The following is a 27,461-nucleotide window of genomic DNA, read 5'->3' on the forward strand; positions in this document are numbered from 1 at the left end:
ATGGCGACGTCGGGATTTCAGTTAGAGACACCTCTTGGGAACGGAGCAGAGGTGTCTCACCGAAGTTTGGAGACCACCTTGAGCCCCGACGTAAGACCTCCTCCTCTGCACCCCCGTGCAACCAGCTCCCCAGGGGTAGAGAGCCAACCGGAAGTCGGCATGAGCTCTCCCCTAGAGGCTGCACGGAGCTGTGTTGAAGAAGCCGTGTCAGGTTCACAGGCTATGCAGGAGAGCCTGAATACGGACGGGAGTGCTGCAACAACTAAAACTGGACCCACTCAAGCGGAGGGAACTGGAGGAGAGCTGTCGAATGGTGAGCATAAACTTTTGAATACACACTTACAAATTCCTATTATAGTTAAGCCCCAGGAAGTTACATTAGATGCCTTGTGGGACCTGGTTGCTAATATGGCGAAGACAATTAATGTTCAACAAGTGCAAGTGGAGGGGAAAATGAAAGACCAAGAAAAAGAAATTACTTTAATAAAGCAAGATATTGCTGACTCAAATAAATCATTGGACAGTATTAAAAATGAATTAAAATCTTCCAAACAACTTCAAGAGACTTTAATTAAGGACAATGTTAATTTAAGAAGGAAGATTGAAACATTTGAAAACTTTTCAAGAGGCAACAATATCAGAGTGATTAATTTTCCACGAATTACAACAATTACCCCGCGAGAAATGTTAAAACGATACCTGACGGAAATACTAGAAGTTCCTGAGGGTTCATTACCTCCATTTACACAGGTGTACTATCTTCCCAAGAAAAATCAAACTCAGCAACAGGAAGACAGCCAAGGTCCAATAGATGTATCAGCATTATTGGAATTATCAGACAAAGAGTTGGCTACTCCTGCAACATTAGTAGCAACTTTAGCTCTAACAATGGATAAGAACTGGATTTTGAGACTTTTCTTTAAAAATAGAGCAAAGGAATTTATGGGATTCAAAATACAAATGTTCCCAGATTTAGCCAGGGACACACAAAGGCGAAGAAAAGAGTTTCTTATGATAAAACCAGGAATTATAGCTCTTGGAGCAACTTTTTTCCTACGATATCCTTGTAAATGTGTTATACAATATAACTCTCAAAAATATGTTTTCTTTGAGCCTTACCAGCTGACAACTTTCCTATCTCTTTCTCGGCTTGAGAAGGGAAAGAATGGAGGAGTATAGGAAATTTAAGATGTCCTCATCAGCTGACTTGCATTATTTTCCTTAATATTATCTCTTTGTATTTTCCGTTTATAATTACATTTTGGATCATTTGTGGACTTGAGCCGATTTAAGTTAATTTGTATCCTTAAAAATTTATAATATTGTTATGATTTTCTTTTCTTGACTTAAAAAGCTTTCTGTACAAGTAAATCTTGAATTGTATTTTGAAAATTGAATAAATAAATAATAATAAAAAAAAAAAAAACAAGCTACACTATCCGCTCTTACCACATCCTCTGGCAACGCATTCCAGAGCTTAAATATTCTCTAAGTGAAAAAAATTTTCCTCCTATTGGTTTTAAAAGTATTTCCCTGTAACTTCATCGAGTGTCCCCTAGACTTTGTAATTTTTGATGGAGTGAAAAATCGATCCACTTGCACCCGTTCTACTCCACTCAGGATTTTGTAGACTTCAATCATATCGCCCCCTCAGCCGTCTCTTTTCCAAGCTGAAGAGCTCTAACCATTTTAGTCTTTCCTCATATGAGAGGAGTTCCATCCCCTTTACCATCTTGGTCGCTCTTCTGTGAACCTTTTCTAGTGCCGCTATATATTTCTTGAGATAAGGAGACCAAAATTGAATGCAATACTCCAGATGAGGTCGCACCATGGAGCGATACAGGGGCATTATAACATTCTTAGTCTTGCTAACCATCCCTTTTGTAATAATTCCTAAGATCCTGTTTGCTTTTTTGGCCACTGCCGCACATTGGGCAGAAGGTTTCATCGTATTATCTACGATGATACCCAGATCCTTTTCTTGGGCGCTAACACCACAAGGTGAACCCTAGCGTCCGGTAACTGTGATTCAGGTTATTCTTCCCAATGTGCATCACTTTGCATTTATCCACATTAAATTTCATCTGCCATATAGACGCCCATTCTTCCAATTTCCTAAGGTCCGCTGCAGAACTGCTTTTGGATTTCAATGAGCAACTGTTATACAACATCATTTGTGGCTTGTCTGTCATCTGCAACATCCTTCCATCATATGCCCAGCTGCAACAGATTCATCCACTATTGCTGGCATCAAGGAACATTTCTAACATTTAACAGACACTTATTTTCCAGTTCATCTAGTACACAGTTTAGGTTCTCTTCTACATCCATGTCTGAAAGACAATCCAGTTACCTTCACAAATGATGTAAAAACATACACAACTGAATCTTTGGGAAGGTTGTACCAAAACCAAATAGAAATGGAAGGCTCTATTTGTGATTTATAAACAGTTGTACAGAATATTGTCCCTTTTTAATACTTTAATAAAAAGATTTAAATATAAAATCATAAATGTTTGAGGCTTGTGCAAATGAGGACAGAGTCCATGGAGACAGGGACAGAGTTTGCAGAGACAGGGACAGGGTGGGGGTGATGGGGACAGTAATAATAATAATAATAATTTATTTTTTTGTATACCACTATACCAAAAGTTCAAAGCGGTTCACAACAGAAAAGATACATACAGTCAATGTATATAAAGTACATAATAACACAGTCAATAAAAAAGAATTAAAAAGCAAGAAAAAGTTAAAACAGTATCACAACTAAAATGTAAACATGTCAAACAGGCATTTCTTTAGTGATTTTCTAAAATCAAAATAAGAAGTAGCCTCAAGTATAGGTTTTCCAAACCATATGTTCAGTTTAGCGGCCTGGAATGATAAAATTCTGGCAAAAAACTTCTTATATTGACATGACTTTAGACAAGGCTTCCGACGCTGGTGTGCCTCTTGAGAGAAGCTGCCGCTGTGGCTTTAAACATAAAAATAACATTTTCATGGGAGCCAGCCTTCGAAGAAGCTTTGGACACAGGGCTGGATTCAAGAGGAGCCGCCACCTCCAAAAGCTTTAGTAAGGGAGCCAGCCAGACCACAAGTGTGGGGCCATTGTAAGCGCGGATCGGTCGAGGAGCCGTCGCTGCCCTCGGCTTTGAAATTTGACAAGGGAGCCAGCCAGAAAAAAAAATAAATGCTGCTTCCCTGCTGCACAGGGAATGGGGTGGGGGACTTCTAAAATGTAAGGTAGCCCGGCCTACCAAAAGCCCCAAGGCTGCATGGTTTGCAGGTAAAGGGAGAAGAGTTCCTAATGGACAGTGGGGAAGGTACAAGTAAGGGAGAAGGGCTACTGCTGGACAGGGGGAGCAGGGAATGGGGCGGTGCTGCTGAACAGGGGGAGATAAAAGTAAAGGAGAAGGGCTACTGCTAGATAGGGGGAGCAGGGAATTGGGGGGGGTGCTGCTGGACAGGGAGGAGGTAAATGTAACAGGCTAAAAAACTAGTATATAATATTACAATAATCTAAAATACTCAAAATGGATGTCTGCACCAGCAAACGAAAAGAAGGTTCATCAAAAATCTTCTTAATGGTGCGGAGCTTCCATAAGACCGAAATACATTTCTTAAACAGTAGATCAATATGTTTTTCCAGGGTCAGATGTTTATCGAGAGTTACACCCAACATTTTTATGGATTGTTCAATTTTGTATTCCCGCCCGTTCACGTGAATCGTGTTTTCTTTTATCCTTTCATTGGGCGTTGCTAAAAAAATTTGGTTTTTTCAGTATTTAATTTCAATTTAAAAACAATCATCCAAAGCTCAATTTGATTTAAATATTAGCTAAGAAGTTAATAAAATCAGATGACAGACAGGTTAACGGGCTAACCACAGTGATGTCATCTGCGTAAATGTAGAAATTGAGCTTTAGACTTAGCAGCAAATTACCTAGTGAATTAAGATAAATATTAAACAAGTGTTGTCCCAGCTATAAGATATGTTGTCATCCTTGAACACCCAGTAGGATCTTTTGCCTAGGAAACCCTGGAACCAATTAAAAACGTTTCCTGTGATACCCATGGATTCCAGACAATCAAATATGCTATGATCCACCAGGTCAAAGGCACAGCTTAGATCCAACTGCAGAATCATAGCACTAGTGCCTTGACTAAAAAGAAAATATAAGTGATTTAATAGCGAGGCCATAACTATTTCTGTACTGAAGCCAGATCTGAAACTTGATTGATTATTATGCAGTATGTTAAACTTATCTAAATAGATAATAAGTTCTGCATTTACCATCCCCTCCATTAGCTTAGTAACCAGCGGAATACTTGTGATGGGTCTGAAATTAGATATATTATTTGATGATTCCTTAATATTCTTTTTGATAGGTGTTATCACAATTTGACCCTGATCTTCTGGGAACTTCCCTGTGGATAATTGAAGGTTAACCCAAACTAGCAGATTGACTTTGAAATTAATCGGAGCCACTTTCATCACGTTTGGAAGACTTGAACAGTGGGGCCATAAGAATTGCCAGAATGGATTCTCTCTCCCACATGACTGGGCTAGAGACTCTGTTCTGTGAATTCAAATAACAGACTTTTGAACTCTGACCTTTTCAGACACCAATCATGTCAGTAAAAGGCCTGCATCCTGCAGATACATCCTAACTTCTGTATGACCTCCCAATTAGCATTGTATGTTCTAATCCAGGGGAGGGCAACTCTGGTCCTCGAGGACTGGAATCCAGTCGGGTTTTCAGGATTTCCCCAATGAATATGCATGAGATCTATTTGCAAGCACTGCTTTCAATGCATATTCATTGGAGAAATCCTGAAAATCCGACTAGATTCTGGCCCTCGAAGACCGGAGTTGCCCACCCCTGTTCTAATCTATAAGAAACAGATTCTCTCTGTAAAAACCCCAAGTTTCCTGCTCCTCTGAGAACCTTATCTTGAAATCCCATGGATATATATGATGAATGGTACATAAATTTGCCTATGTCTTAAGAGTCACAAAGTCACCTTCTGAACTTCCTTAGCACAACTAAAGTGCAAATACAGCAATTTAAGTTTTCAATCTATAATTACAAGGTCTCAGACTTTTTCACTAGATCTCTCTTCTGAGTTCCCAAATCCGCTATAATAAAACCCTTAGCATGCATGCGCACTTCAAACTCCTCGCGTCCGTGCTCCATGCCTCCATGCCACCTCATTCACAGTAGAAGGAGCATGGTTTCATGCGATGGTTTCTGAATGCGTAGTGGCAAGAAGGAGTGTGTGGTGGTTTCACCATCATGACAATGAGCGTTGGAGCCTGCGGCAGTTTAAACATTGCCTACCCTCCGCGACATTGCGAAAACCAGAAGAGTTCTCCTTGTGCTACAGATTGTCCTCCCTCCACGACGCTGGACAGGGAGAGCATGGAAGGGGTGCTGCTGGACAGGGAGGATGTAAAAGAAAGGGAGAAGGGCTACTGCTGGACAGGGAGAGCAGGGAAGGGTACTGCTGGTCAGGGGGGAGGTGAAAGGAAGAGAGAAGGGCTACTGCTGGACAGGGACACAGGAAAGGGGTGCTGCTGGACAGGGGGATGTAAAAGGAAGGGAGAAGGGCTACTGCTGGACAGGGGGAGCAGGGAAGGGGTGCTGCTGGACAGGGGGAGATAAAAGGAAGGGAAAAGGGCTACTATTGGACAGGGGGAACAAGGAAGGGGTGCTGCTGGACAGGGGGAAGGTAAAAGAAAGGGAGAAGGGCTACTGCTGGACAGGGGGAGCAGGGAAGGGGTGCTGCTGGACAGGGGGAGATAAAAGGAAGGGAGAAGGGCTACTATTGGACAGGGGGAACAAGGAAGGGGTGCTGCTGGACAGGGGGAAGGTAAAAGAAAGGGAGAAGGGCTATTGCTGGACAGGGAGAGCAGGGAAGGAATAAGGGGTACTGCTGTACAAGGGGGGTAGGTAAAAGAAAGGGAGAAGATAGGAGAGGGAAGGAGAACTAGAGGAGAAGCATGCAGGAGGCCCTGGAAACATAGTTAAAAGCACAGAAAAATAAAGTCACCAGACAACAAAGGTAGGGGAAATGATTTTATCAATAATAAGCATGCACGTGCACTTGAAACTCTGTGCCTCTGTTCGTCCATGCCTTCGAAGAAAGACAGACAAGGGGCCAGGGAGAGAGACAGAAAGAAAGACAGACAGACAGTGGGGCAGGGAGAGAGACAGACAGAAAGAAAGACAGACAGACAGACAGTGGGGCAGGGAGAGAAACAGACAGAGGGCCAGGGAGAGAGACAGAAAGAAAGAAAGGGGGACAGGGAGAAAGCAAGACAGAAAGAAAGAGAAAGATAGAAAGAAACACCTCAGTGCCCCATTGTGCTAAAAGTTTACACATCTATTCTAGCACCCATTAATGTTACGGGCTTAAACACTAGTTATAATATATAATCACTTAGTTTTAATTTATTCACAAACTCAGTTTTCATATAATCTGCAACACCTATCACACCTGTAAATTTCAGGAAATCTTCAACAATAGGGACAGGGTGGGGATGGGGACAGAGCTTGCGGGGATGGAGACAAACTTTGTCCCCATATCATTCTCTAATTTGGAGTCAGTGTGTATTTTCTGCAGCAACGTAATGTTTCCTCACTATGATTCAGAATTTTTTTTTTTTCTCAGACAGTTTGAAGTAGTTGCAATGGAGCTCTTCCCATCCACATGAGTACGGTAATGAGGAAGGGCATTGTCTAACAAGCTCTAGAAAAGTAGGTCACCTGCAGTGACTAGTAGAATAATTTCTGAGATGTTAATTTCCTCTTTCCAGTCATTCTGGTATGAACACTTGTATAATGTGGTCAGAAGTCACAAACATCTTTTCTGTTCCGTCTGTACCTCACCACATAAAGAGTCTTGTGGCTTGCTTAAAAATCATATCGATAACCACTAAAGAACATTAAAAATGCATTTATCTGAGTTCCATCCACCCACACTTCTCAAACCTGTCCCCGTGACCCTTTAGCTATTTAGCTTTCCAAGTGATGTACATTGAATTTGCATGAGATAGATTTGCATATGTTGAACAAACTGGAAGACAAAGATGGATTGTGGGGCCATAAGGGCAAATTTGGAAAGACCTGATATAATCAAGTGCTGGTACAGTAGAAGTTCCAAAATCTGGACTGCTCAGATATTGGGTCAGTTCAGATCTTTATAACTGTGCAGATGTTTTATTTTCATTTTTAGATTTTTGCTTTTACAGAATTATGTACATATTTACATGTTCTTATTTATATTTCCAGTTAATTGTATATCCCCTGAAGAAGACAATTTTTACTGCCAAAACCTGGATCCTAGTTGGGATTTCCATACCTTAACATATCAAGATCTAGACATCTCACTTGCCATTCTTTTAAATGAAACATTTCAAGGTACAGTAGTACCTGGCTCAAGTTACAGTGCTACAGTGCTAATGATATCCTTCTCCAATAGAAAGAAAAAGTTATTTTCTCTTATATTTAATATCTAAAACTCATTCTCAGTTTTCCATCTGTTGTATGCCTAGACTTGTTTTTCCTGTGGTTTATTAAACCAAAACTACAAGTCAAGATATACAAAAAAAGCAGAGCCAACACTAGCTTAAACAGTCTTCATAACCTGAACACCCAAGACATTGTCCACTGACAATATTGAGAGACACTTTCATTTCTAAATCTAGAGAAACATTTTGCGCCAACATATTGATAGAAACATATAAACACAGAGTATGATGGCAGAAAAGGGCCGTCAAATTTTGATCAAATTTTGATCAAATTTTGAGGCTCTGAGGAGAAAACAAGCTGCACAGTTTTGTAGTGTTTAATCTGAACCATTGGTACACCTTCAGAGATAGAATTACAGTAGTCTAATCTAGACATTAAAAAGGCATGGATCGCAGTGTGGAGTGAATCAAAGTCTATGAAATCTCTGAGTACATAAAATCCATAATATAAAGAAATCTGATTTCACTACATTAGAAATTTGTTGATGAAGAGAATTTATGATGAAAAGTTTTTGGATGATGAGAGTTTATGAAAACCTGTAATGGGAGTAATCTGACAATCAAAAAGTGTACCTGGAATTGATGGAGGACTAAGTGATCTTATAATCCAGCAATCTGAAGTCTTGTCTGGTAAGTCTGAGCTTTTGTCTAGAAAGTCAAACTGTGACTGCATAGAAGCAGACCTGTAATTGAGATAAGTCAATATGAAGCAGAGAAACAGGAAGAAGGATGTCATCTGTGTATATGTAAACCTGATACTGTAAGATTGGATAAGAGATGCCAACGGACTGATAAATATGTTGAAAAGAAGTGATGAAAGAACAGAACCCTAATCCTTTCTACATAAGTCCTAACATTCTATTTCCTTTTTGAGACATGAAGACTTCATTTAAGGAATGGAAAAGGTCAAAAACAGATAAAAAATGAAAAAAGCACAAACAGCAACAAAGCAAGTGCCATAAGGCGGTAAGAGGGGCCAAAAGAGACTACGAGGAAAAAATAGCCAAAGAGGCAAAAAACTTCAAGCCGTTCTTTCAATATATTAAGGGGAAATGACCCGTGACGGAAGCGGTGGGGCCGTTGAATGACCATGGAATAAAGGGAGTGCTACAGGAGGACAAAGCCATTGCCAACAAACTGAACACATTTTTTGCTTCTGTGTTTACCGAAGAAGATATACATAACATACCGGAAGCCGACAGGCTATACGCGGGCAATGAAGACGGGAAACTGACAGGGTTGACAGTTAGTCTAGAAGAGGTATGCAGGCAGATTGATATGCTTAAAAATGATAAATCCCCGGGACCAGATGGCATCCATCCGAGGTTAATTAAGGAACTGAAAGGGGCTATAGCTGAACTACTTCAACTAATAGCCAATCTGTCAATCAAATCAGGAAGGATTCCGGAAGACTGGAAGGTGGCGAACGTTACGCTGATCTTCAAGAAAGGTTTGAGGGATGATCCGGTAAACTACAGAATGGTGAGTCTGACCTCGGTACCGGGAAAGTTGGTAGAGGCGTTGATAAAGGACCGCATCATTGAGCACCTTGACGGATGCAATCTGATGAGGACCAGCCAGCATGGCTTCAGCAAAGGAAGATCTTGCTTAACGAATTTGCTGCACTTATTCGCGAGAGTAAACAGGCGGATAGATAAGGGTGATCCGGTCGACATTGTATATCTGGATTTTCAGAAGGTGTTCGACAAGGTTCCGCATGAAAAACTACTTCAAAAAATTGCGAGCCATGGAATCGAGGGTGAAATACTCACGTGGATTAAAAACTGGCTGGTGGTTAGGAAACAGAGAGTGGAAAAGCATCACCAGTGGAGTGCTACAGGTGCTGCAGGGTTCGGTGCTTGGACCCGTGCTCTTCAACATATTTATAAATGATCTAGAAATTGGTAAGTCGAGTGAGGTGATTAGATCTGTGGACAATACGAAGTTATTCAGAGTAGTGAAGGATTGCGAAGATCTGCAACGTGACATAAACAAGCTCGAGAAATAGGCCGCGATATGACAAATGAGGTTCAATGTGGATAAGTGTAAGATGATGCATGTCGATAACAAAAATCTTATATACAAATACAGGATGTCTGGGGCGATACTGATCGACAAGTTGATTAAGCCATCCGCGCAATGTGCGGCGGCGCCGAAAAGGGCAAACAGAATGCTAGGAATGATTAAGAAGGGGATCATAAACAGATCGGAGAAGGTTATCATGCCGCTGTAGAAGGCCATGGTACGCCCTCACCTGGAATACTATGTGCAGCACTAATCGCCGGACATGAAGAAGGACACGGTACTGTTTGAAAGGGTCCAGAGAAGAGTGACTAAAATGGTTAAGGGGCTGAAGGAGTTGCCTTACAGCGAGACATTAGAGAAACTGGGCCTCTTCTCCCTTGAAAAGAGGAGACTGAGAGGAGACATGGTAGAAACATTCAAGATACTGAAGGGAATAGACTTGGTAGATAAAGGCAGGTTGTTCACCCTCTCCGAGGTAGAGAGAACAAGAGGGCACTCTCTAAAATTAAAAGGGGATAGATTCCATATAAACAAAAGGAAGTTCTTCTTCACCCAAAGAGTGGTGGAAAACTGGAACGCTCTTCTGGAGGATGTTATAAGGGGAAAACACCCTCCAGGGATTCAAGACAAAGTTATATAAGTTCCTGCTGAACCGGAGCGTACACAGATAGGGTTGGTCTCAGTTAGGGCACTGGTCTCTGACCTAAGGTCCACCACAGGAGTGGACTGCTGGGCACGATGGACCACTGGTATGACCCAGCAGCGGCAATTCTTATGTTCTTATGTTCTTGACCACCACCACAAACTGAACTGAAGATTTCAACATATTGGGTCTGATACTGGGGGAGGCAGCTCTGCTACCTCCTGCGGTTGGTAGTGATACCAGATATTCAATGCGGGGGCCATATTTGGCCATCAGCATTGAAAATATGGGTCAGAGTTTGGCAATTTGCACTTAGCCAGCCAAACTGATATTCATTGGCTGGCTGGCTAAAGCTAACAGCCAATAATAGACCCATCTAAAAAGCAGGTCTATCTAGCCATGTGCCTTAGCCGGCCAGCTGATGAAAATTGGCAGTGACCAGCTATGTCACACGACATAGCCAGTCATAGTTAGATTGTAAGCTCTTCCGAGCTTATAATGTCAAAATGTACAGCGCTGCATACGTTAAATGTACAGTGCTGAATATGTCTTTCAGCGCTATAGAAGTGATGAATAGTGGTGATAGTAGCAGTATCTTGGCTAGCTGGCAAGCTGGATATTCTGCAGGAGATAGTCGGCTTCTTCCGTCAAATATCAGCGGATAGCCAACCAAACGGGACTTAGAAGCCAGGAGCCATTCCCAGCTAGCTAAGTCCTGCTGAATATCAAGGGTGATTAACTCCAAGCTTCTTTTCCTGTATGGCAACTTCTGATATGGAACCCAGGGTTCAGTTGGTAGAAAAAATAGATACACAAATGACTGAGGCAAGCACAAAACTCAGCCCACTGTCTCAGGTTATTATTTTTTTTCTCAAACTTCGGTGCCTATGGGGTTTAGTACTGGCATGGAAGAGTTGAATATTGCATGTCTGGCACCTTCCAAGATCAGTGAAGTGCGAGACTTCCAGGATAGTAGAAACATGTGAGTCAATTAGTGCAATGGTACAGTTATAAAAAGTAAATTTCCATTCTATACATCTACATGTTTACCACAAAATTTGCAAGAACTGCTTTGTCAACTGGCCTAGATTCAGCATTTCTGCAAAAAAAAAAAAAAAACAGATAATGATCTTGAGACATGAAGGGTGATAGGTGAGAAAGGCAACCACAGTTGCAGAAAAAAAATGGATGGCTTTTATGTGTGTTCTTTCTCATTTTGTCACCCCTCAGCCAAAAATTCATCCAATGAAGCCCATACACAGGAATAATTTACTGTATGTTGTAATAATTCTATTTGTAAAATCATCCAAAAATTATTGTATAATAAGAAAGTTACCACAGATCACAAGCAACTCAAACCACAAATAGCACAAATCAGTGATTGTGGAGAAAAAATAGCTCAGAGACTACACTCTTTCTGAGCTTATTACTCTGTATAGCAGATAACACTCAGGGAGAGATTCTCAAAAGTTTGCCATGGAAGTAAGACTGGTTGTAGCCAGGAGCATATGTGACACCTGGGGCCGATCGGAGGAACACCCCCTAGAAGCTGCATCTGAGGTAGACTGGCCCCAACCCCCGAACTCCCTTGATACGCCACTGACTGAAAGAGGATTTTGGGATCCAAAAGTTAGTAAAAAATGTATAAAAATTAATCCAAAATAAAGATTACCTTATTTCTATTTTCTGTTTATGAATGTTTATCAATACAGCTACAATACTACTTTATTCTAAAGCAACAACAACAAAAAATATTTTATCTAGCTTTTGTCATTTCTGGTTTCTGCTTTCCTCATCTTCTCTTCACTCTCCATTCCATCCAGCGCCTGCCTTCTTTCTCTGTCCCATTTTTCTCTTTCTGTCTTCACTCCCTCCCCCATGCTCTGACATCTCTCTCTTCTCCTTTCCTTCCCTCTTTCTTACCTCAACTCACCTTATGGTCTGGCATCTGCTTCCCTTTTCCCTTGGATCTCTCTCCTCTCTTCTCTTCTCATCTCTCCCTCTCATGTTCTCTCCTTCCTTTCCCTCCCTTTCTGATGCCCTGCCATCTCTCCCCTCTCCTTCTCTACCATCTCTCCCTTCCACTCCATGTTCTGGTATCTCATCTTTTTCCTTTCCCTTCCTCCTTTCTCCCTAGTCTAGCATCTCCTTTCCTTCCTTCCTTTCCAATGGTTTGGCATCTCTCTTCCTTTCTTCTCCCTTCCTTGGTCTCCTTCTCCTTCCCTCCCTCTCCCAAATCGGGTACAGCATGTCTCTCCCCCCCCCCCCTCTCTCTTTGTCATCCCCCAGTTGGCAGTGCAGCATTCAGAACTTTCTGGTTTTGGCAGTATCAGGCCTTCCTCTCTTCCGGATTCTGCTTACTTCATGTTTCCATGAAGGCAGGACCTGGCAGAGAGGAAGACCTGATGCCAACTGAGCAGTGAATTCAAAATTCTATCGCTGCCATAAGAAGTTCCCGGAGTCAGACCATGATGCAGGCCCTCACTCGGAGTGCCCTGTTTTGGGCTGCACCCAGGGTGTACTGCCCTCCTGCCTCCCTCCCTTGGTATGCCACTAGTTGTAGCCAGTCTTACTTGCAAGGCAGCTTAGCCTCCAGTACTCAAAAGGGTTGTTGGGGGCTTCTACAATTGTGGTAGCAGCCACCAAAAACCCTATGCAAATGCATTACAAGGAGCTCATTACGATTAAAATTAGCATTTCTTGTAATGCTCAAAAGGGCAAAATTTTCCAGCAGGTCTGAAGCTGCCAGTAGCTGTTTGTGCATCTGTTGTGTGAGTATGTGTCCTGCATCTAACAGCTGCATTCCGACCATAGGTGCAGGATATACACTCACACAACAGATGCACAACATATAAACATAAGAATTGCCATACTGGGACAGCCCGAAGGTCCATCAAGCTTAGTATCCTGTTTGCAACAGTGGCCAATCCAGGTCCCAAGTATCTAGCTAGATCCCAAGTAGTAAAACAGATTTTATGCTGCTTATGTAATGTAATGTAATGTAATGTAATGTAAATTTCACATTGTGTGAAGAAAAAATTTTCTGGTTTGTTTTAAATCCATATTGCGGCCAAAAAAGCAAACAAGATGCTAGGAATTATAAAAAAAAGAGATGGTTAATAAGAAAAAAGAGGATGTCTGGCCCCACCTTATTCCCGCCCCATTCCACCCCCTCACCTGCCCCGTTCTACCTCAAGCTCCGCCCCATTCCTCCCCAGCCCCACCCTTGACAAACTTCCCCAAGCTTGAATGCCGCATTTGGAAGCTTTCATGCATGCGTGGATGTTGGCACAATGACATCATATGTCCTCTTATGGGGGGCTCTGTCGGATGTTTGGGCGGCTTTTCTAATTCATTGCTGTAGTCCAGATTTTGCCATTTGTGGGGCGGCAGTAGCCGCCTAAAAAATAAATCAACCCTGCCGTGGTCGGCTTATGCTCCGGAGCTCTTTCCTCTTCTGGCAGCCTTCCCATCTGTCCCTTTCCCTTCCACCTGCACCCTCATCCCCTTCCCCACAGCCCTCTTCGGCGATTCTGCAGTGGCGGTGATCAAGACAGGCTGCCGACGTTGGGGCCTTCCCTCTGTGAGTCCCGTCTATTTGTTTCAACTTCCTATTTCTGCACAGGCAGGACTCACAGAGGGAAGGCTCCGACATCAGCAGCCTGTCTTAATCACTACCGCTGAAGAGTTGCCAAAGAGGGCTGCAGAGAAGGGAGTGCGGGTGCAGATGGAAGGGAGAGGACCAAATGCAGGACTTGTGGATGAGGAGGGAGGGGGATGGAAGGAAAGGAAAAACATCATACATGCTAGAGGAAGGGTGGAAAGATGCTGGCTACAGAGTGTGGGAACAAGGGAAGAGAGGGGACACTGAAAATGGAGACAAATAGTGACACAAAGAAGGAGCAAGCGGGAGAATTATAAGGATAGTGATTCAGAGGGAGCAATGCTGAAAGGGAGGGGGGGTAGATGGGTTTACAGAGGGAGGCAAAGCAGAAAGAGGCTAGATAGGCAAACAAAGGGGGATAATACTGAAATGGAGGGTTAATGGGGATACAGTTGGGGCAATGCTGGAAAGAGGGAGAGGAGATAGGGACACGGAGAGGGAACAATACTGAAAAAAGAGGCGAAGATAAGGACATTGAGAGGGCAGCTGGTGAACTTGGGGGGGAGGGAGAGGATAAGGACAGGGACACAATGAAGATTCTGGAAAAGAGGTGAGATAGGTATATAGATAGGCATATAGGTGAGATGGGCACACAGAAGGGTGATGCTGGAAAAGAGGTTGAATAGTGACACTGACGAACACAGAAAGGAAATGATGGATCATGGAGAGATGGGGGACTTGGGATGGATATAATGGAAAGAAAGAGGGCCAAGCCATATGGAAGGGGCACAGAAAGAGGACAGACATTGGAAAGAATGAGAGAGTGAAGAGATGATGAGAAAAGCAGAATTCCAGAGACAACCAAGGTAGATAAAAGGTTTGTGTTGGGTTGGGGTTTTTTTTTTTGCTTGAGGATAAAGTACTGTATATACTCGAATATAAGTCGAGACCCCCTTTTTCCCCCAAAAGGAAGAAAAATGGTTGACTCGAATATAAGTTGGGCCGCTTAATATTCAAGTGCCATGCCCTGTCAGGCATTGCACCCAGCACTCTTCTCTCCCTCCCTCCCCCCCTGTCAGGCTCTGCACCCTTCCCTCCCTCCCCTGTCAGATACTGCACCAAGCACCCTTCCTTCCATCCTTCCCCTGTCAGGCTCTGCACCCTTCCCTCCCTCCTCTGTCAAGCTCTGACCCAGCACCCTTCCTTCCCTCCCTCCTATCAGACTCTGAACCCTCCCTCCTAGGATCTGCCCTCTGTCCGCCCTCCATGCCCTATCCTCATACCTCTGCCGATCCCTGGTGGAGATGCAGCAGGCAGGACCAAACTTTCCAAACTCCTGCCCCACTGCTAACCGGCTGTGCAGCTCCAGTTTCTTCGGCTGAGCGGGACGAGCAGGAGCACGATTTGGTGCTGCTGCTGCTGCTGCTGCTCGGTGCTGAGCGGCTTCCTTACTGGCTTCTGCAAATTCTCACAGGATCCCAGTAAGGAAGCCGCTCAATGCCAAGCAGCAGCACCAAATCGCACTCCTGCTCGTGCTACTCAGCGGCCGAAGAAACATGATCTGCAGCAGCTGGTTAGCAGCGGAGCAGGAGTTCAGAAAGCTTGCTCCTGCCCACTGCACCTCCACCAGGGATCAGCAGAGGTATGAGGATAGGGCAGGGAGGAGGGGGGCAGAGCCTGGCAGTGGTGGCCTGAAAAATTCTGGGAGGGGGTGTTGGCTCAAATATAAACCCGGACCCCCATTTTTAGGCCAATTTTGTGGCCCAAAAATCACAGTTTATATTTGAGTATATATGGTAGTAATAACTGTGTTAATAAATGTTTATACTTTGAAAATGGAAATGATGATCTTTTTATTAGAATAATTTTAGGACATTTTTTTGACTAACTTTAAGAGACCAAAACTCCCTTCCTCAGGTCAGGAAAGGATACCATAGCAGCAGTATATGGTACTGACCTGAGAAAGGAGATTTTGGCCTCTGAAAGCTAATTGAAAAATGGATTTGGTATCTTATTTTCCATTTTTGTTTTATTTCTATGTGGTGCTTGGTATGTCAGTCTTTTCAAATTTACATTGGCTGTCTTTATATTTTGCACAGCACTGTAAATTAATCCCAGTAAAAGCTAGTGCTCTATGCAGATGATACAACGCTCATCAACAGCAGCAAAGAAGACATGCTGTATCTACTGAGAAAAGTCAAGCTGAAAATCATAACATGGGATTGGAACTGAATATAAACAAGATGAAGATCATGAACACGGAAAATTATGAAGATTTTGAGCTTGAAGGTGATAGAAAAGAAGTTGTAAATTATTTCAATTTTCTGGGCTCTTTCATAAATAAAGAAGCAACTAGCAGGGAAGAAATATTCCACAGAATAGCATTGGGTTGCTCTTCAATGAGGGCTCTTGACAAAGTATTCAAAGGCAAGGAAATAACACTCCAAATGAAGATCAGACTTGTCCACGTATTCATTTTCTCAATGGTCAATTACGGATGTGAAAGCTGGACATTACAGAAACAAGACGAGCTTTGGTTCTGGAGAAGACTTTTTTTGTGTGCCATCGACCACAAGAAGAACTAATCTGGAAAGTATGTTTTTCTTAACACACACAAAGATACTTATTCTATACTGAGTGAGAGTGTAACTGCAAACTAAAAATAGAATATGTAGACAACAATGAAACGGCACCCTAAGAAATCATATTCTGCATAGAATCAGTTTTGGAAGATATCAAACCAACTGTGGGCTAGATTCACTAAGGACACTGATCGTCCCAACCACTTTGCGACCCGATTGTTCCAAGACCTGATTCACTAACCTTGGTGCCGAGAAACGTCAGATCCGATCCGCACATGCAAATGAGGGGAAACAGCATGCAAATGTAGGCAGGCAGTGATTTACTAAGCAAATCTGGAACAACGACTGGGCTGGCCGATCAACAAAAGAAGCGACTGCTGGGGACCAGTCGCTCACGTGCTTTCCGACTGCATCTCCTGCTCTCTGCCTGGATTCTCCTGCTCTCCTGCCCTAACTCTCCTCTCGCCGTCCTGATCTCTTCCCTGACTTGCCGCCCTGCTCTCTGCCCCAAATCTCTCTTGCCGCCCTGACTCGCCACCCTGCTCTCACCCCGAATCTCCTCCTCTTGCCGCCCTGCTCTCACCCCAACCCTCCTCTTGCCACTCTCCTGCCCTTCCCTGCAATGCAAGCCCATGGTTATAACCTGCAGGTTTAAAGCGGGTTAAAACCATGGGCTCGCAAAGTATTAAAGTTTTTTTTAAAAGTTTCCAGCTCTGCTGGGCACGGAGGGCCAGCGCATGCACAGACCATCTACAGGCAAAGAATATGGTCTGCACATGCGTCAGGATCGCTGGAAAGCGATCCGTACGGGCGGTTGGGGGCATGATTCAGATCACCCTCATTTGCATGAGGGCACTTCGTGAATCAGCCCCCCAGCCAAGGATAGGATCGGATCCCTCACGGATCAGATACGTGGCCTTAGTGAAGCTAGCCCTATGTCACTCGAAGCCCAAATGAAGTTACGACTTATTTTGGTCACACTGTTAGAAGAGAAAGATCATAGGAGAAGGATATTATGTTTGAGAAGATCAAAGGAAGCAGGCGAAGAGGGCTCTCTAAAATCAGCTACATGGAGGGCAATTTTAGAGGGCTTTCTATGTTACATTTAGAAAGCTGGGTATGCAAAATTTGACATAATGTAATACAGACTGCTACTACTAATCATTCCTATAATGCTACTAGACATATGCAGCGCTTACAATCTAGTCATGACAGACAAACGGGACAAGAAAGTATATTAATTCACTATGCTCAGGTGGAGGAATTACAGAGGGAATAAGACAAGACAAATACTGGTGCTTAGAAGGTGGATTGGATATAAAAGATTTGCATGGAGTGATTCTACATATTCTATTATATTCGTATAGTAACATGGTGACAGAGTGGATCAATTTTTTACTCCGTCAAAAATTACAAAGACTAGGGAACATTTGATGAAGTTATAGGGAAATATTTTTTAAACCAATAGGAGGAAATTTTTTTTTTTCACTCAAAATAGTTAAGCTCTCAGAATAGTTAAGTCCATAGTCTGTTATTGAGACATAGAAACATAGAAGATGACGGCAGAAAAGGGCTACAGCCCATCAAGTCTGCCCACTCTGCTTACACACCCCCTGTCCATGCCCTAATGACCCAATTTCCTTATCTTGACCCTCGTAGGGATCCCACATGGGTATCCCATTTATTCTTAAAGTCTGGCACACTGTCTGCCTCTATCACCTGCACTGGAAGCTTGTTCCAATGATCAACCATTCTCTCTGAAGAAATACTTTCTGGTGTCGCCATGAAATTTTCCGCCCCTGAGTTTGAGCGGGTGCCCTCTTGTGGCCGAGGGTCCCTTGAGAAAGAAAATATCATCTTCCACTTCGACACGTCCAGTGAGGTACTTAAATGTTTCGATCATGTCTCCCCTCTCCCTACGTTCCTCGAGAGTGTAGAGCTGCAATTTATTCAGTCTCTCTTCGTACGAGAGACCCTTGAGTCCCGAGATCATCCTGGTGGCCGTCCGCTGAACCGATTCAATTCTGCGCACATCTTTACTGTAATGTGGCCTCCAGAATTGCACACAGTACTCCAGATGAGGTCTCACCATGGCCCTGTACAACGGGGCCATGGGGGAAGCCACTGCATGCCCTGGATTGGTAGTATGGAATGTTGCTACTTTTGGGGGGTTTGTCAGGCCACTGTGAAAATGGGATACTGGGCTAAATGGACTAGTGGTCTGACCCAGTAAGGCTATTCTTATGTTTTTTCATGGTAAATGATGGCAGATAAAGACCTGAACGGTCCATCCAGTCTTCCCAACAGTCAGTCATCAATTCATGATTAAACCAACAATGAATGTGGTGTAAAATACTTGACCATGATTGTCTTTCTTTAGCATTTCTGGGACACCCACCGTAGAAGTTCACCTGGCACTGTTCTTAGTTCCAACTTCTGGAGTTGATGTCGAAGCCCAGAGTAGGAATTCCCAGGAGCAGGTTCGTGCAGGGTTTGGGAAGGTCACATACACATTCCAAAGTTTGTGTGGCCAATCCATCAGATACGTGTATACTTATTTATTTTTATAGATTTATATCCCGTCCTTCCTAAAGTGTTCAGAACGGGTTACAGTTTACATTCACAGTGTTACAATATAGAGTTTACATAAAGTGTGTTGCAAAATATATCTTCATATAGGATTACTTACTGATGCTGGTGAAGAGTTGAGGGAGTGACCAGGCAAAAAGGTAGGTTTTTACAGCTTTTCTAAAGTTAAGAAGTCCTTTTAGGGCTCTGATATGCTTGCTTTGGTGTGTCTGCCACCACTGTTTGCACATAGAAAAGAAAATATACAGTATATATATATTCTAAAATTGTCACTTTTTATACAGATACCAGCTATGAGGCAGGTTCTAAAATAACTTCCTTGGTTTGAAGAAATCATTTTCCACTCTTATTTGTGTGTAACCCTGAGTTGTCGTAAGCCATCTTTGTTGACTGGCATCTCTGCTGCTATCAGGTCACATGCTATGCCAGTGTTCTATAAAGGGGGTGTGGTGTGTTCTGTAGAGAATAGTAACTTAGCGCAGATCACCCTTGTGCCTAAATTTGGGTGCCATTTATTGAATTTCATCTTTAGTATAAAGTTGGGTACCCAATTATACACTAAAGATGGAACTGCGACTACGGAGGTACCCTACTGGCACCTTAGGGTAAAATAAGTGTGGTTAACACTGGAAGCACTCTTAAGTGACAGTATATGCCTCCATAGTTGCGATTCTCAAGACAGATAGGCGCTGAAAATTCTAGAAGTATGGGCTTTGGAAACCCGAGCCTACAGTTCTGTTGCCTGTGAGATAGCCACAGTTCTATAAACAGCGCTATTTCGTGATTGATATGCGATTGGCATTGATTTTTGTGGGCAGCTACCGATCATGGCACCATTTATAGAATCCAAGTCTTCGCATCTAACTTTGGACACCGGAATTTATGACTGCTAAAACACAGTGTAATACTGGCACCTAATTTATGGCATCTGGGCACACAATTGACCGCATTCTATAATATCACATCAGTGGCGTAGTAAGGGGGGGAGAAGACCACCCCGGGCACCATCTCAGTGGGAGCACTGGCACCGCTCCGCAGGGTAGGGAGGGCGTGAGCATGACATGGGGGGGCCATGTCACGTTCATGCCCTCTCTTTCCTGCTCCCTCAAACCTCTTTAAAATCTTCATCAGCATGAGCAACTACTCTAGCCTGCTACTTGCCTGGCTCCCTCTGAAATCACTTCCGGGTTGCGAGGCCAGGAAGTGACATCAGAGGGAAAGGCAGGGGGAGCAGCAGGCTGGAGAAGCTGCTCACGCTGGTGACGATTTAAAGAGGTAGAGGGGTGAGAAGGGAGGGCGCAAGTGTGGTGCAGGAGAAGAGGGTGCAGGAAGGGGGTTGGCGCGGAGGGTGTGGGGGCACCACTGCCCCAGGCGCCTCCTACTCTCGCTATGTCACTGCATCACATTTAACTTCTAGGAGTGTCCATTGATCTGCCTGTGCTCCTTCTATAGTCACACCCATTTAGAATTGTGTTCTATAAAATGTAGGTACGCATGTTATAGAATAGGGTATAGGAGAGATCCAAGCCTAAATCCCAATTAATGCTAATCAATACCAATATTTATCTCCTGATTGACTAATTAGTTTAGCCATACTCAAAACTGGGTGCCCAATTTTGGGCGACCTATAAAGAATCCGGAAGAAATGTGCAAAGTTATGTGGGCAATTTATAAAATAAGGTCGGTTACCCGTAGAACTTAATTCAATAAACTAACTATTAATTGGAGTTAAAAGCCAGTTATTGACTATCATTGGTTTTAATTGGTACATAATTAGCAGTTATGTATGTAATTGCCCTAGTTTTTATTCTGTAAGTTATGCTCTTGAATTCTAGTGCGTGCAACTTCAAGGGAAGGCATGGTCATGAGAGAGATAGGGTCAGGCCGGAGGAAGTTAGGTCTGAAATAGAACTTGCGTAAGTGTGCATGCTTAATATTAGGGATGTAGAAGTGGGCTTAAGCTAGTATTTTGTAAGAGCAATTCCAGGCAGAACTGCTGTTATAAAATTTGTATTCACTGCCCATCATCCCATCACCTAAATTTTGGCACCATTTATTGAATTAACCCCAAGGTGTTCATGATTTTCCTTTCATAAAGGGACACCTAGAAAGAAAGAAAGTTGTAGTCAGAAAAGGATGCTCATATGGGAAATGACACCACCACATCACCACACATATTTTCCTATCATTTGCAGTGAATTCATCACACCTGGAAACTCTAGAAAGCCCTGAAGCCTCTATAAAAAGACCCTCACTTGAGATTCAGACACAGACAACTTAACAACGCAGAAAGAAGACAAAGCAAGAAAATTATGGAGACTTTCACAAATACAGCAATGGTGAGATCATATTTAGACATTAACTATTAAAAATCACATTTAACATATTTTGACATTTTAGAGTGTGTGAGCGAAAATTCCTTAATCTCTCTCTTCCAAACTAAAATCTTTGTTTGCTTATATGTATTCTAGTTCCTCCTTGATTAATTGCATCAATGCATGTTTACTGTGAATTTTGATAGTCGAGTTAGGCTAATCAACAGAACATTAAAATGTATTTGTAAAAGTTAAAAATGACTTAGTTTTAGTTCTGCTTCTTGCATGGGAACAGATTTTAAACCATAATAGGGCTCTTAAACCAATTTGGGTTGCTGGTCAGCTTTTCTCATGTTGCCATGTTTATGCGTTACTCAGCATCCAGAGGAAGGTCTGGGCTTTGCTTGTTTTGATGTGGTTCAAAAGAGATCACTAACGAAGATACACTCTTCTCTTGCAGTTTCGGTCAATGCTACTGATGCTTCTCCTTGCATTTGCTCTGAAGAGTTCGGTCAGGGGTAAAGTATTACCATCCAGCAAGAAGGGAGACTCTGCTCTAAGAGTGAATAGTAACTGCACAGCCAGAATAAGCCCCAAACTGCCTGAACACATCAAGGTTGACATCAGGGTTATCAGCAGGAGCCAAGTTCAGTCTCTGGGCCATGATGTCAAGAACCGCTCCCTCTCCCCATGGGATTACAGGTATGATGTCTTAATGAGATTCGCATTTCTAGGGACACATTATGATGTATGAAATAACCAATCCATGCTAAAATATCTCTAGAATGTTTCTCGTGTAATAATGTTCATTAAAGAGAGGTTTCTTTTTAATGAATCCATTGAATTACTCCCAGACACCAGCAGTATAAATTACAAGAAATTGTAGAAGATTTAGACTGGTCATAAATATTATCCTCCCAACAGCATCAGTGATCAGACTTAAATATAAATCTATGTAAGGGAATGACTCATCTTCCCCAAAAAATGTCAACTTAAGTATGCTAAGAAATCATGCTATAATTTTTATATTATAATTATTTTATCTAGTATTTATATACCACTTATAGCCTAAGTGGGTTTTACATTAGAGCAGTGGTTCCCAACCCTGTCCTGGAGGACCAACAGGCCAATCGGGTTTTCAGGCTAGCCCTAATGCATGAGAGAGATTTGCATATAATGGAAGCGACAGGCATGCAAATCTGCTCCATGCATATTCATTAGGGTTATCCTGAAAACCCGATTGGCCTGGTGGTCCTCCAGGACAGGGTTGGGAACCATTGCATTAGAGAATGACATGGGGACAAATTTTTCCCCATCCCTGCAGGAACTCAATTTCCTCATCCCGTCCCCGAAGTTTTGTCACTGTCCCTGTCCCATTCCTGTAAGCTCTGCCTTAACTGCACAAGCCTCGAACACTTATGATTTTAAAGTGTTTGAGGCTTGTGCAGATGAGGACAGAAATGGGGCAGGGACAAGAAAAAAACTCTCTGGGATGGAACGGGGAAATGAGTTCCCTCAGGGATGGGGAAAATTTATCCCTGTGTCATTCTCTATTTTACATTAAGGTATTCCCTGTCTGTCCCAGTGTGCTCACACTCTAATGTACCTGGGGCAATGAGAGATTAAGGACCAAATTCTATAACCAGCGCCTAATGTTAAGCACCTATTTCGATGGCGCCCACCTAGAGAGGCGTCTATCTAAATTGAATAACAAGCTCAATTAAGCTTTTTAAATAGCAATAATTGAAACATAGGCCTATCAAGAAAAAGCGATTCTGTAACAAGGCGCCTCTAAAAATAGGTGTTATGCATCTTAGGCGTGGGCATGGCTTCGTTGTAGGCATCTTGTTCCAGAATCGCTGCTCTTAAGCATGCTTAAGCATTCACATGGCTGCCTAACTTTTAGTTGTGCCTAGAGCTGGCCTATTCATTGGGCACCTCCAAGATAGGTGCCGCTCAGCGTGATTCACTAAACTGCACCCAATTTTACTTGCATCGCGCTGAACGGTGCCTAATTCCACGCCTAACTTTTGGGTGCATCTCCTAGAATTTTCCCTTAAGTGACTTGCCTGGGGTCATAAGGATTAGCATAGGATTTGAACCCACAACCTCAGGGTGCTGAGACTGTAGTGGTAACCACTGAGCCACACACTGCCCAGTAATAAGATACTTATGCTACATGACATTTCTCCATTACGAAGCTAAGGGAGACTTTTCTGTTGAATCCAAGGGTCAGAACAGTCAGATTTTTGTAGCAGAGGTCCCATGTTCTAACTTATATTGTGATCAACTGCACAATCAGATAGATGAAATTATATTTCAGTTCATAAGAGTTAGTTTTATTTCTCTTCACTTTGAGAATTTTTGCAACTTGCATTGTTTTTTTGTTTAATGTAGTGGGCCTGATTTATTAAGGCTTTTCCCCAGTTCTCTATCAGTGGTCCCCAGCCTTTTTCATGTAAAGGGACGCAGTGTGAATACAAGAAAGCTAGGAGATCCACTAAAAGATTTCAAGCTTACACATACTAGTAATTTTGTAAACTTCCTTGACCTGCTTATTCAGACCTAGGGCTCCTGTTATCAAGCCGCGCTAGCGGGGTTAACGCGCATGACTTTTCATCACGCGCTAATCCCCGCGCTGGCTAAAAACGACCACCTGCTCAAGAGGAGGCAGTAGTGGCTAGCGCGGCCGGCAGTTTAGCATGCGCTGTTATGCGCGTTAAACCACTAGCACGGCTTGATAAAAGGAGCCCCTAGTATTAAACATTAAAAATTAATGCTAATATTGATGCTACAATACTTCAAGGATATATTTTAAAAACTTACTTTATTCTGGATTGTCAACAGTAGCAAATTCAATAAATGAGACACCTAAATAACACAATTAAGTGATTGTGTGCAGTTACCATAAAAAATGGGTTAGATTGAAATTAATGCATTTACCTAAAGGATTTGAAGAGCATTTCAACCAGCTGAGGGCCTCAAGAGGACTTTGGGGGCCGCATGCAGCCCTGAAGCATGTTTTAAGAAAAGTTTGGACAAGTTCCTGGAGGAAAAATCCATAGTCTATTATTAAGAAAGACATAAGGGAAGCCACTGCTTGTCCTGTATCGGTAGCATAGAATATTTCTACTCCTTGGGTTTTGGCCAGGTACTAGTGTCCTGTATTGGCCACCATGAGAACAGGCTACTGGGTTTGATGGACCATTGGTCTGACTCAGTAAGGGTCTTATGAAGCTACATGTTAGAAACCACTAGTCTAAGGGAAATAAAGTGAAGTAAATCAAGTCCAACATATGGTAGGAAAAAACCAAAGCAAGAACTGTTCCACAGGATCAGAGTAACACTGGATTCCTATCAGGAAGACCATGCGAATGGGGTATTTTAATGCTCGTGATGCACTTTGCTGGTTGCAGTGGATGTTAAGTGCAAACAAGGGGCCGCTGACAAGTTCTTAGCCCAACCAAGAAGATAATGATGTGGAGCCATGAAACTTACGAGTTATTCCACACTTTTCTTGGCACGTTTCATTTCAGTGATATGAAATGAAACAGAAAGTGTTAAGAAAAGTATAGAATATCTTGTAGGTTTCGTGGCTCCACATCATTTTCTTCTTGGTTGGGCGGCACCTCATAGCTGATTAATTGAAGTCTGAATTTCAAAGAAAATGCACATAATTTGCTCAAATTACCATAGGTTCTTCAGGATGCAACCTAAAGTACAATAGGTATGAGTAACAGTTGCAGGAATATTGAACCAATATATTTGCAGTCTCCTACCACCAGGCCATTGTCTATTTAGATAAAATAATTACATTAGATGTTAATTATTCTGTTCACTTTCCAACAGCAAATAAGTAACAGGTTCCACTCTGCAGTAACCAATAGCAAAATGTGGTTCCTGCCCTAGTTAAAGAACTGCAATGGTGATTGTGATTATTAGCCAAGATGCAGGAATTTATTCAATAAAAGTCATAAAAACATATATAAACAGCATACATGAAATAAATGTATCCAAGAACTGGTTCTTGTTCTCATGGGTCCAGTACACATGAGAACAAGAACCAGTTTTTGGATACATTTATTTCATGTATGCTGTTTATATGTTTATGACTTTTATTGAATAAATTCCTACACCTTGTACATTTTTCTGCCTTTTTGGTTTTCTGCTCCGCATCCTTACTGCAGTTTCTGGGTTTTTTTTGCTTTGTGATTATTAGCCAACATTCAAAAGGAAGAATGCAACAGACCAACGGAAACACATTACAGGGTTTATTTTGGATCTTAAGAGTTATGAGTGTTTACCCTTAACATACGTCTGAAGAGCAAATGTATTCGTGATATATAGTAGAATACATGTGAACAACTGGATGGTCTTACAGACAAGGAGGCTAAACCTAGTTTTCACACCTGATGTCCATTTGGCCAATAGAGAAAGTCTGTTTGATCATGTGCAAAAATCTGCAAAATTAATGGGCTTTTAGCTTAGTCCACTTATAATACTGATGTCTTCATGGACTAGTTCCATGAAGTCACAAAGCAGAAAAATTGAGGGTTAGCCCATTTGTCTCTAAGACCATCCAATAAGGCATCTGATTTCTAAATAGGTCAAAATAACACTTAAGCCAGTAAAAGCAATTAATATACAGTAGGTGATGTTCCCAGAATCAGACAAGCATATCACTCAATAAAATAACAATGAAAAAACTGTTGTGGTAAGATTCATCCCCAGCTTTACTGAATGCTCAAGCACCTGTTTTCTTTAATTCCTGAAAACAGAGCTCTATAAAGTTACATTTTGATGACATTGATAATACCTAAATATACAAAAGTAATGCACTGCTTTGCTAAGGTTAACAATCGCTCTATGTAAACTGACCAGATTTCTACTCTTTCCATATCCCTCCCCTCCCCCCCTCCAATACACACAGCTATGATACAGATCCTCATAGGGTCCCCAGTAAGATTGCTGAAGCCAAATGCCGGCACTATGGATGTGTGAATTCTGAGGGGAAAGAGGACATCAACATGAACTCCGTACCCATCAAACAAGAGATTCTAGTCTTGCGATGGGAGATGAAGGACTGCAACCAGGTCTACAAACTGGAGAAGAAGATGATCACTGTGGGTTGTACCTGTGTGAAGTACATTTCTCACTACATTGGGTAGAACACCTGCAATACTATGAGAAAACAGGAGAGAGACCCAAAAGCCTAGGTTAGAGGAACAACGATTATACAAAGATAATGCAACTAAGAAACGCTTTACTTCTTTACAAAAGAGAAATCTACTGACTATGGGGTCCTTATACTGAGCTGCAGTAAACCCTAGTGTGCACTTACTGTAACTTAAAAGGGTTTATTGTGGGATGTGCTGAGGCATCCTGATAAAAAATCCCACATGCTAAAAAATTCATGAATTTGTCTCAGAGTGGCATATCTAGGGGGTGGAGATTGGGTTTCATAGCACAAATCAATTAGCACAGCTGCATTACTGTAGTCTAAGGGAATTAGCATATGAGCTCTAACCACCTATAAAATGGGTGATGGTAAGGGCTCACACTAATTTTTGTCAAAGACGGCACATTTAATGGCAACATTAGTGCATGCCCATTAATTAGGAAAATAGGGCATTTTCTGGCTGCTGTATAAATTTATTTATTTTATTTATTTAAAAATTATTTATAACCTGCCTATCCACAAATCTAAGCGGGGAACAAAAATTACATACAAAATCAATTACAAAACAGCACAAGAGAGACAGCAGAAAAAAGAAGCGCTCAAACAGTACAGTTTTCACCCCCTTTCTAAGGGCTCCTTTTACGAAGGTATGATAGGGCCTTAACGTGTGGAATAGCGCGTGCTAGCCGCTACCGCATCCATCGTAAAAAGAGCCCTAAATTGCCAGAGCATGTTAGATTGGCATCTCTTTATCTTTGTTCTTTTTTTCTGTTCTGTCTTCTTTCTGCTAGTTTCTACTCTCCCACCCTATTGTTCTCCCCTTTTGTGTTCTCTTTACTATTAAATATTGTATTTCCTGCCCTCCTTCCCTTTTGGCACCGTAAGTTGTGTAGGTCTATTGTACATCTGGCATATTGTACCCACTGAATGTTATAAATTCTATTTATGTTCATCGCTTAGAAGTTTGATTAAGTGATTTATCAAATTTTA

At 42.3% G+C, this 27,461-nt stretch overlaps 1 protein-coding gene across 1 annotated transcript; it reads left to right on the forward strand.

Annotated features, from left to right (window-relative positions):
• On the forward strand, nt 1-26,460 carry LOC117357194. Its single transcript, XM_033937568.1, has 3 exons — nt 1-435; nt 21,753-21,994; nt 26,223-26,460. Exons 1-3 carry the CDS (start codon nt 1-3, stop codon nt 26,458-26,460), a joined length of 915 nt encoding a protein of 304 aa, XP_033793459.1.
• Nucleotides 26,461-27,461: the final 1,001 nt, after the last annotated feature.

This window comes from Geotrypetes seraphini, chromosome 3, assembly GCF_902459505.1.
Source record: "Geotrypetes seraphini chromosome 3, aGeoSer1.1, whole genome shotgun sequence".
Taxonomy (NCBI): domain Eukaryota; kingdom Metazoa; phylum Chordata; class Amphibia; order Gymnophiona; family Dermophiidae; genus Geotrypetes; species Geotrypetes seraphini.

Bases quoted from the DNA above. Each gene is read 5' to 3' on its own strand.
- LOC117357194 (XM_033937568.1), top strand. From the start codon at position 1: ATGGCGACGTCGGGATTTCAGTTAGAGACACCTCTTGGGAACGGAGCA. The intron at 436-21,752 runs GTGCAAGTGGAG...CTTCTCTTGCAG, and splicing joins AGACAATTAATGTTCAACAA to TTTCGGTCAATGCTACTGAT. The intron at 21,995-26,222 runs GTATGATGTCTT...CAATACACACAG, and splicing joins CTCTCCCCATGGGATTACAG to CTATGATACAGATCCTCATA.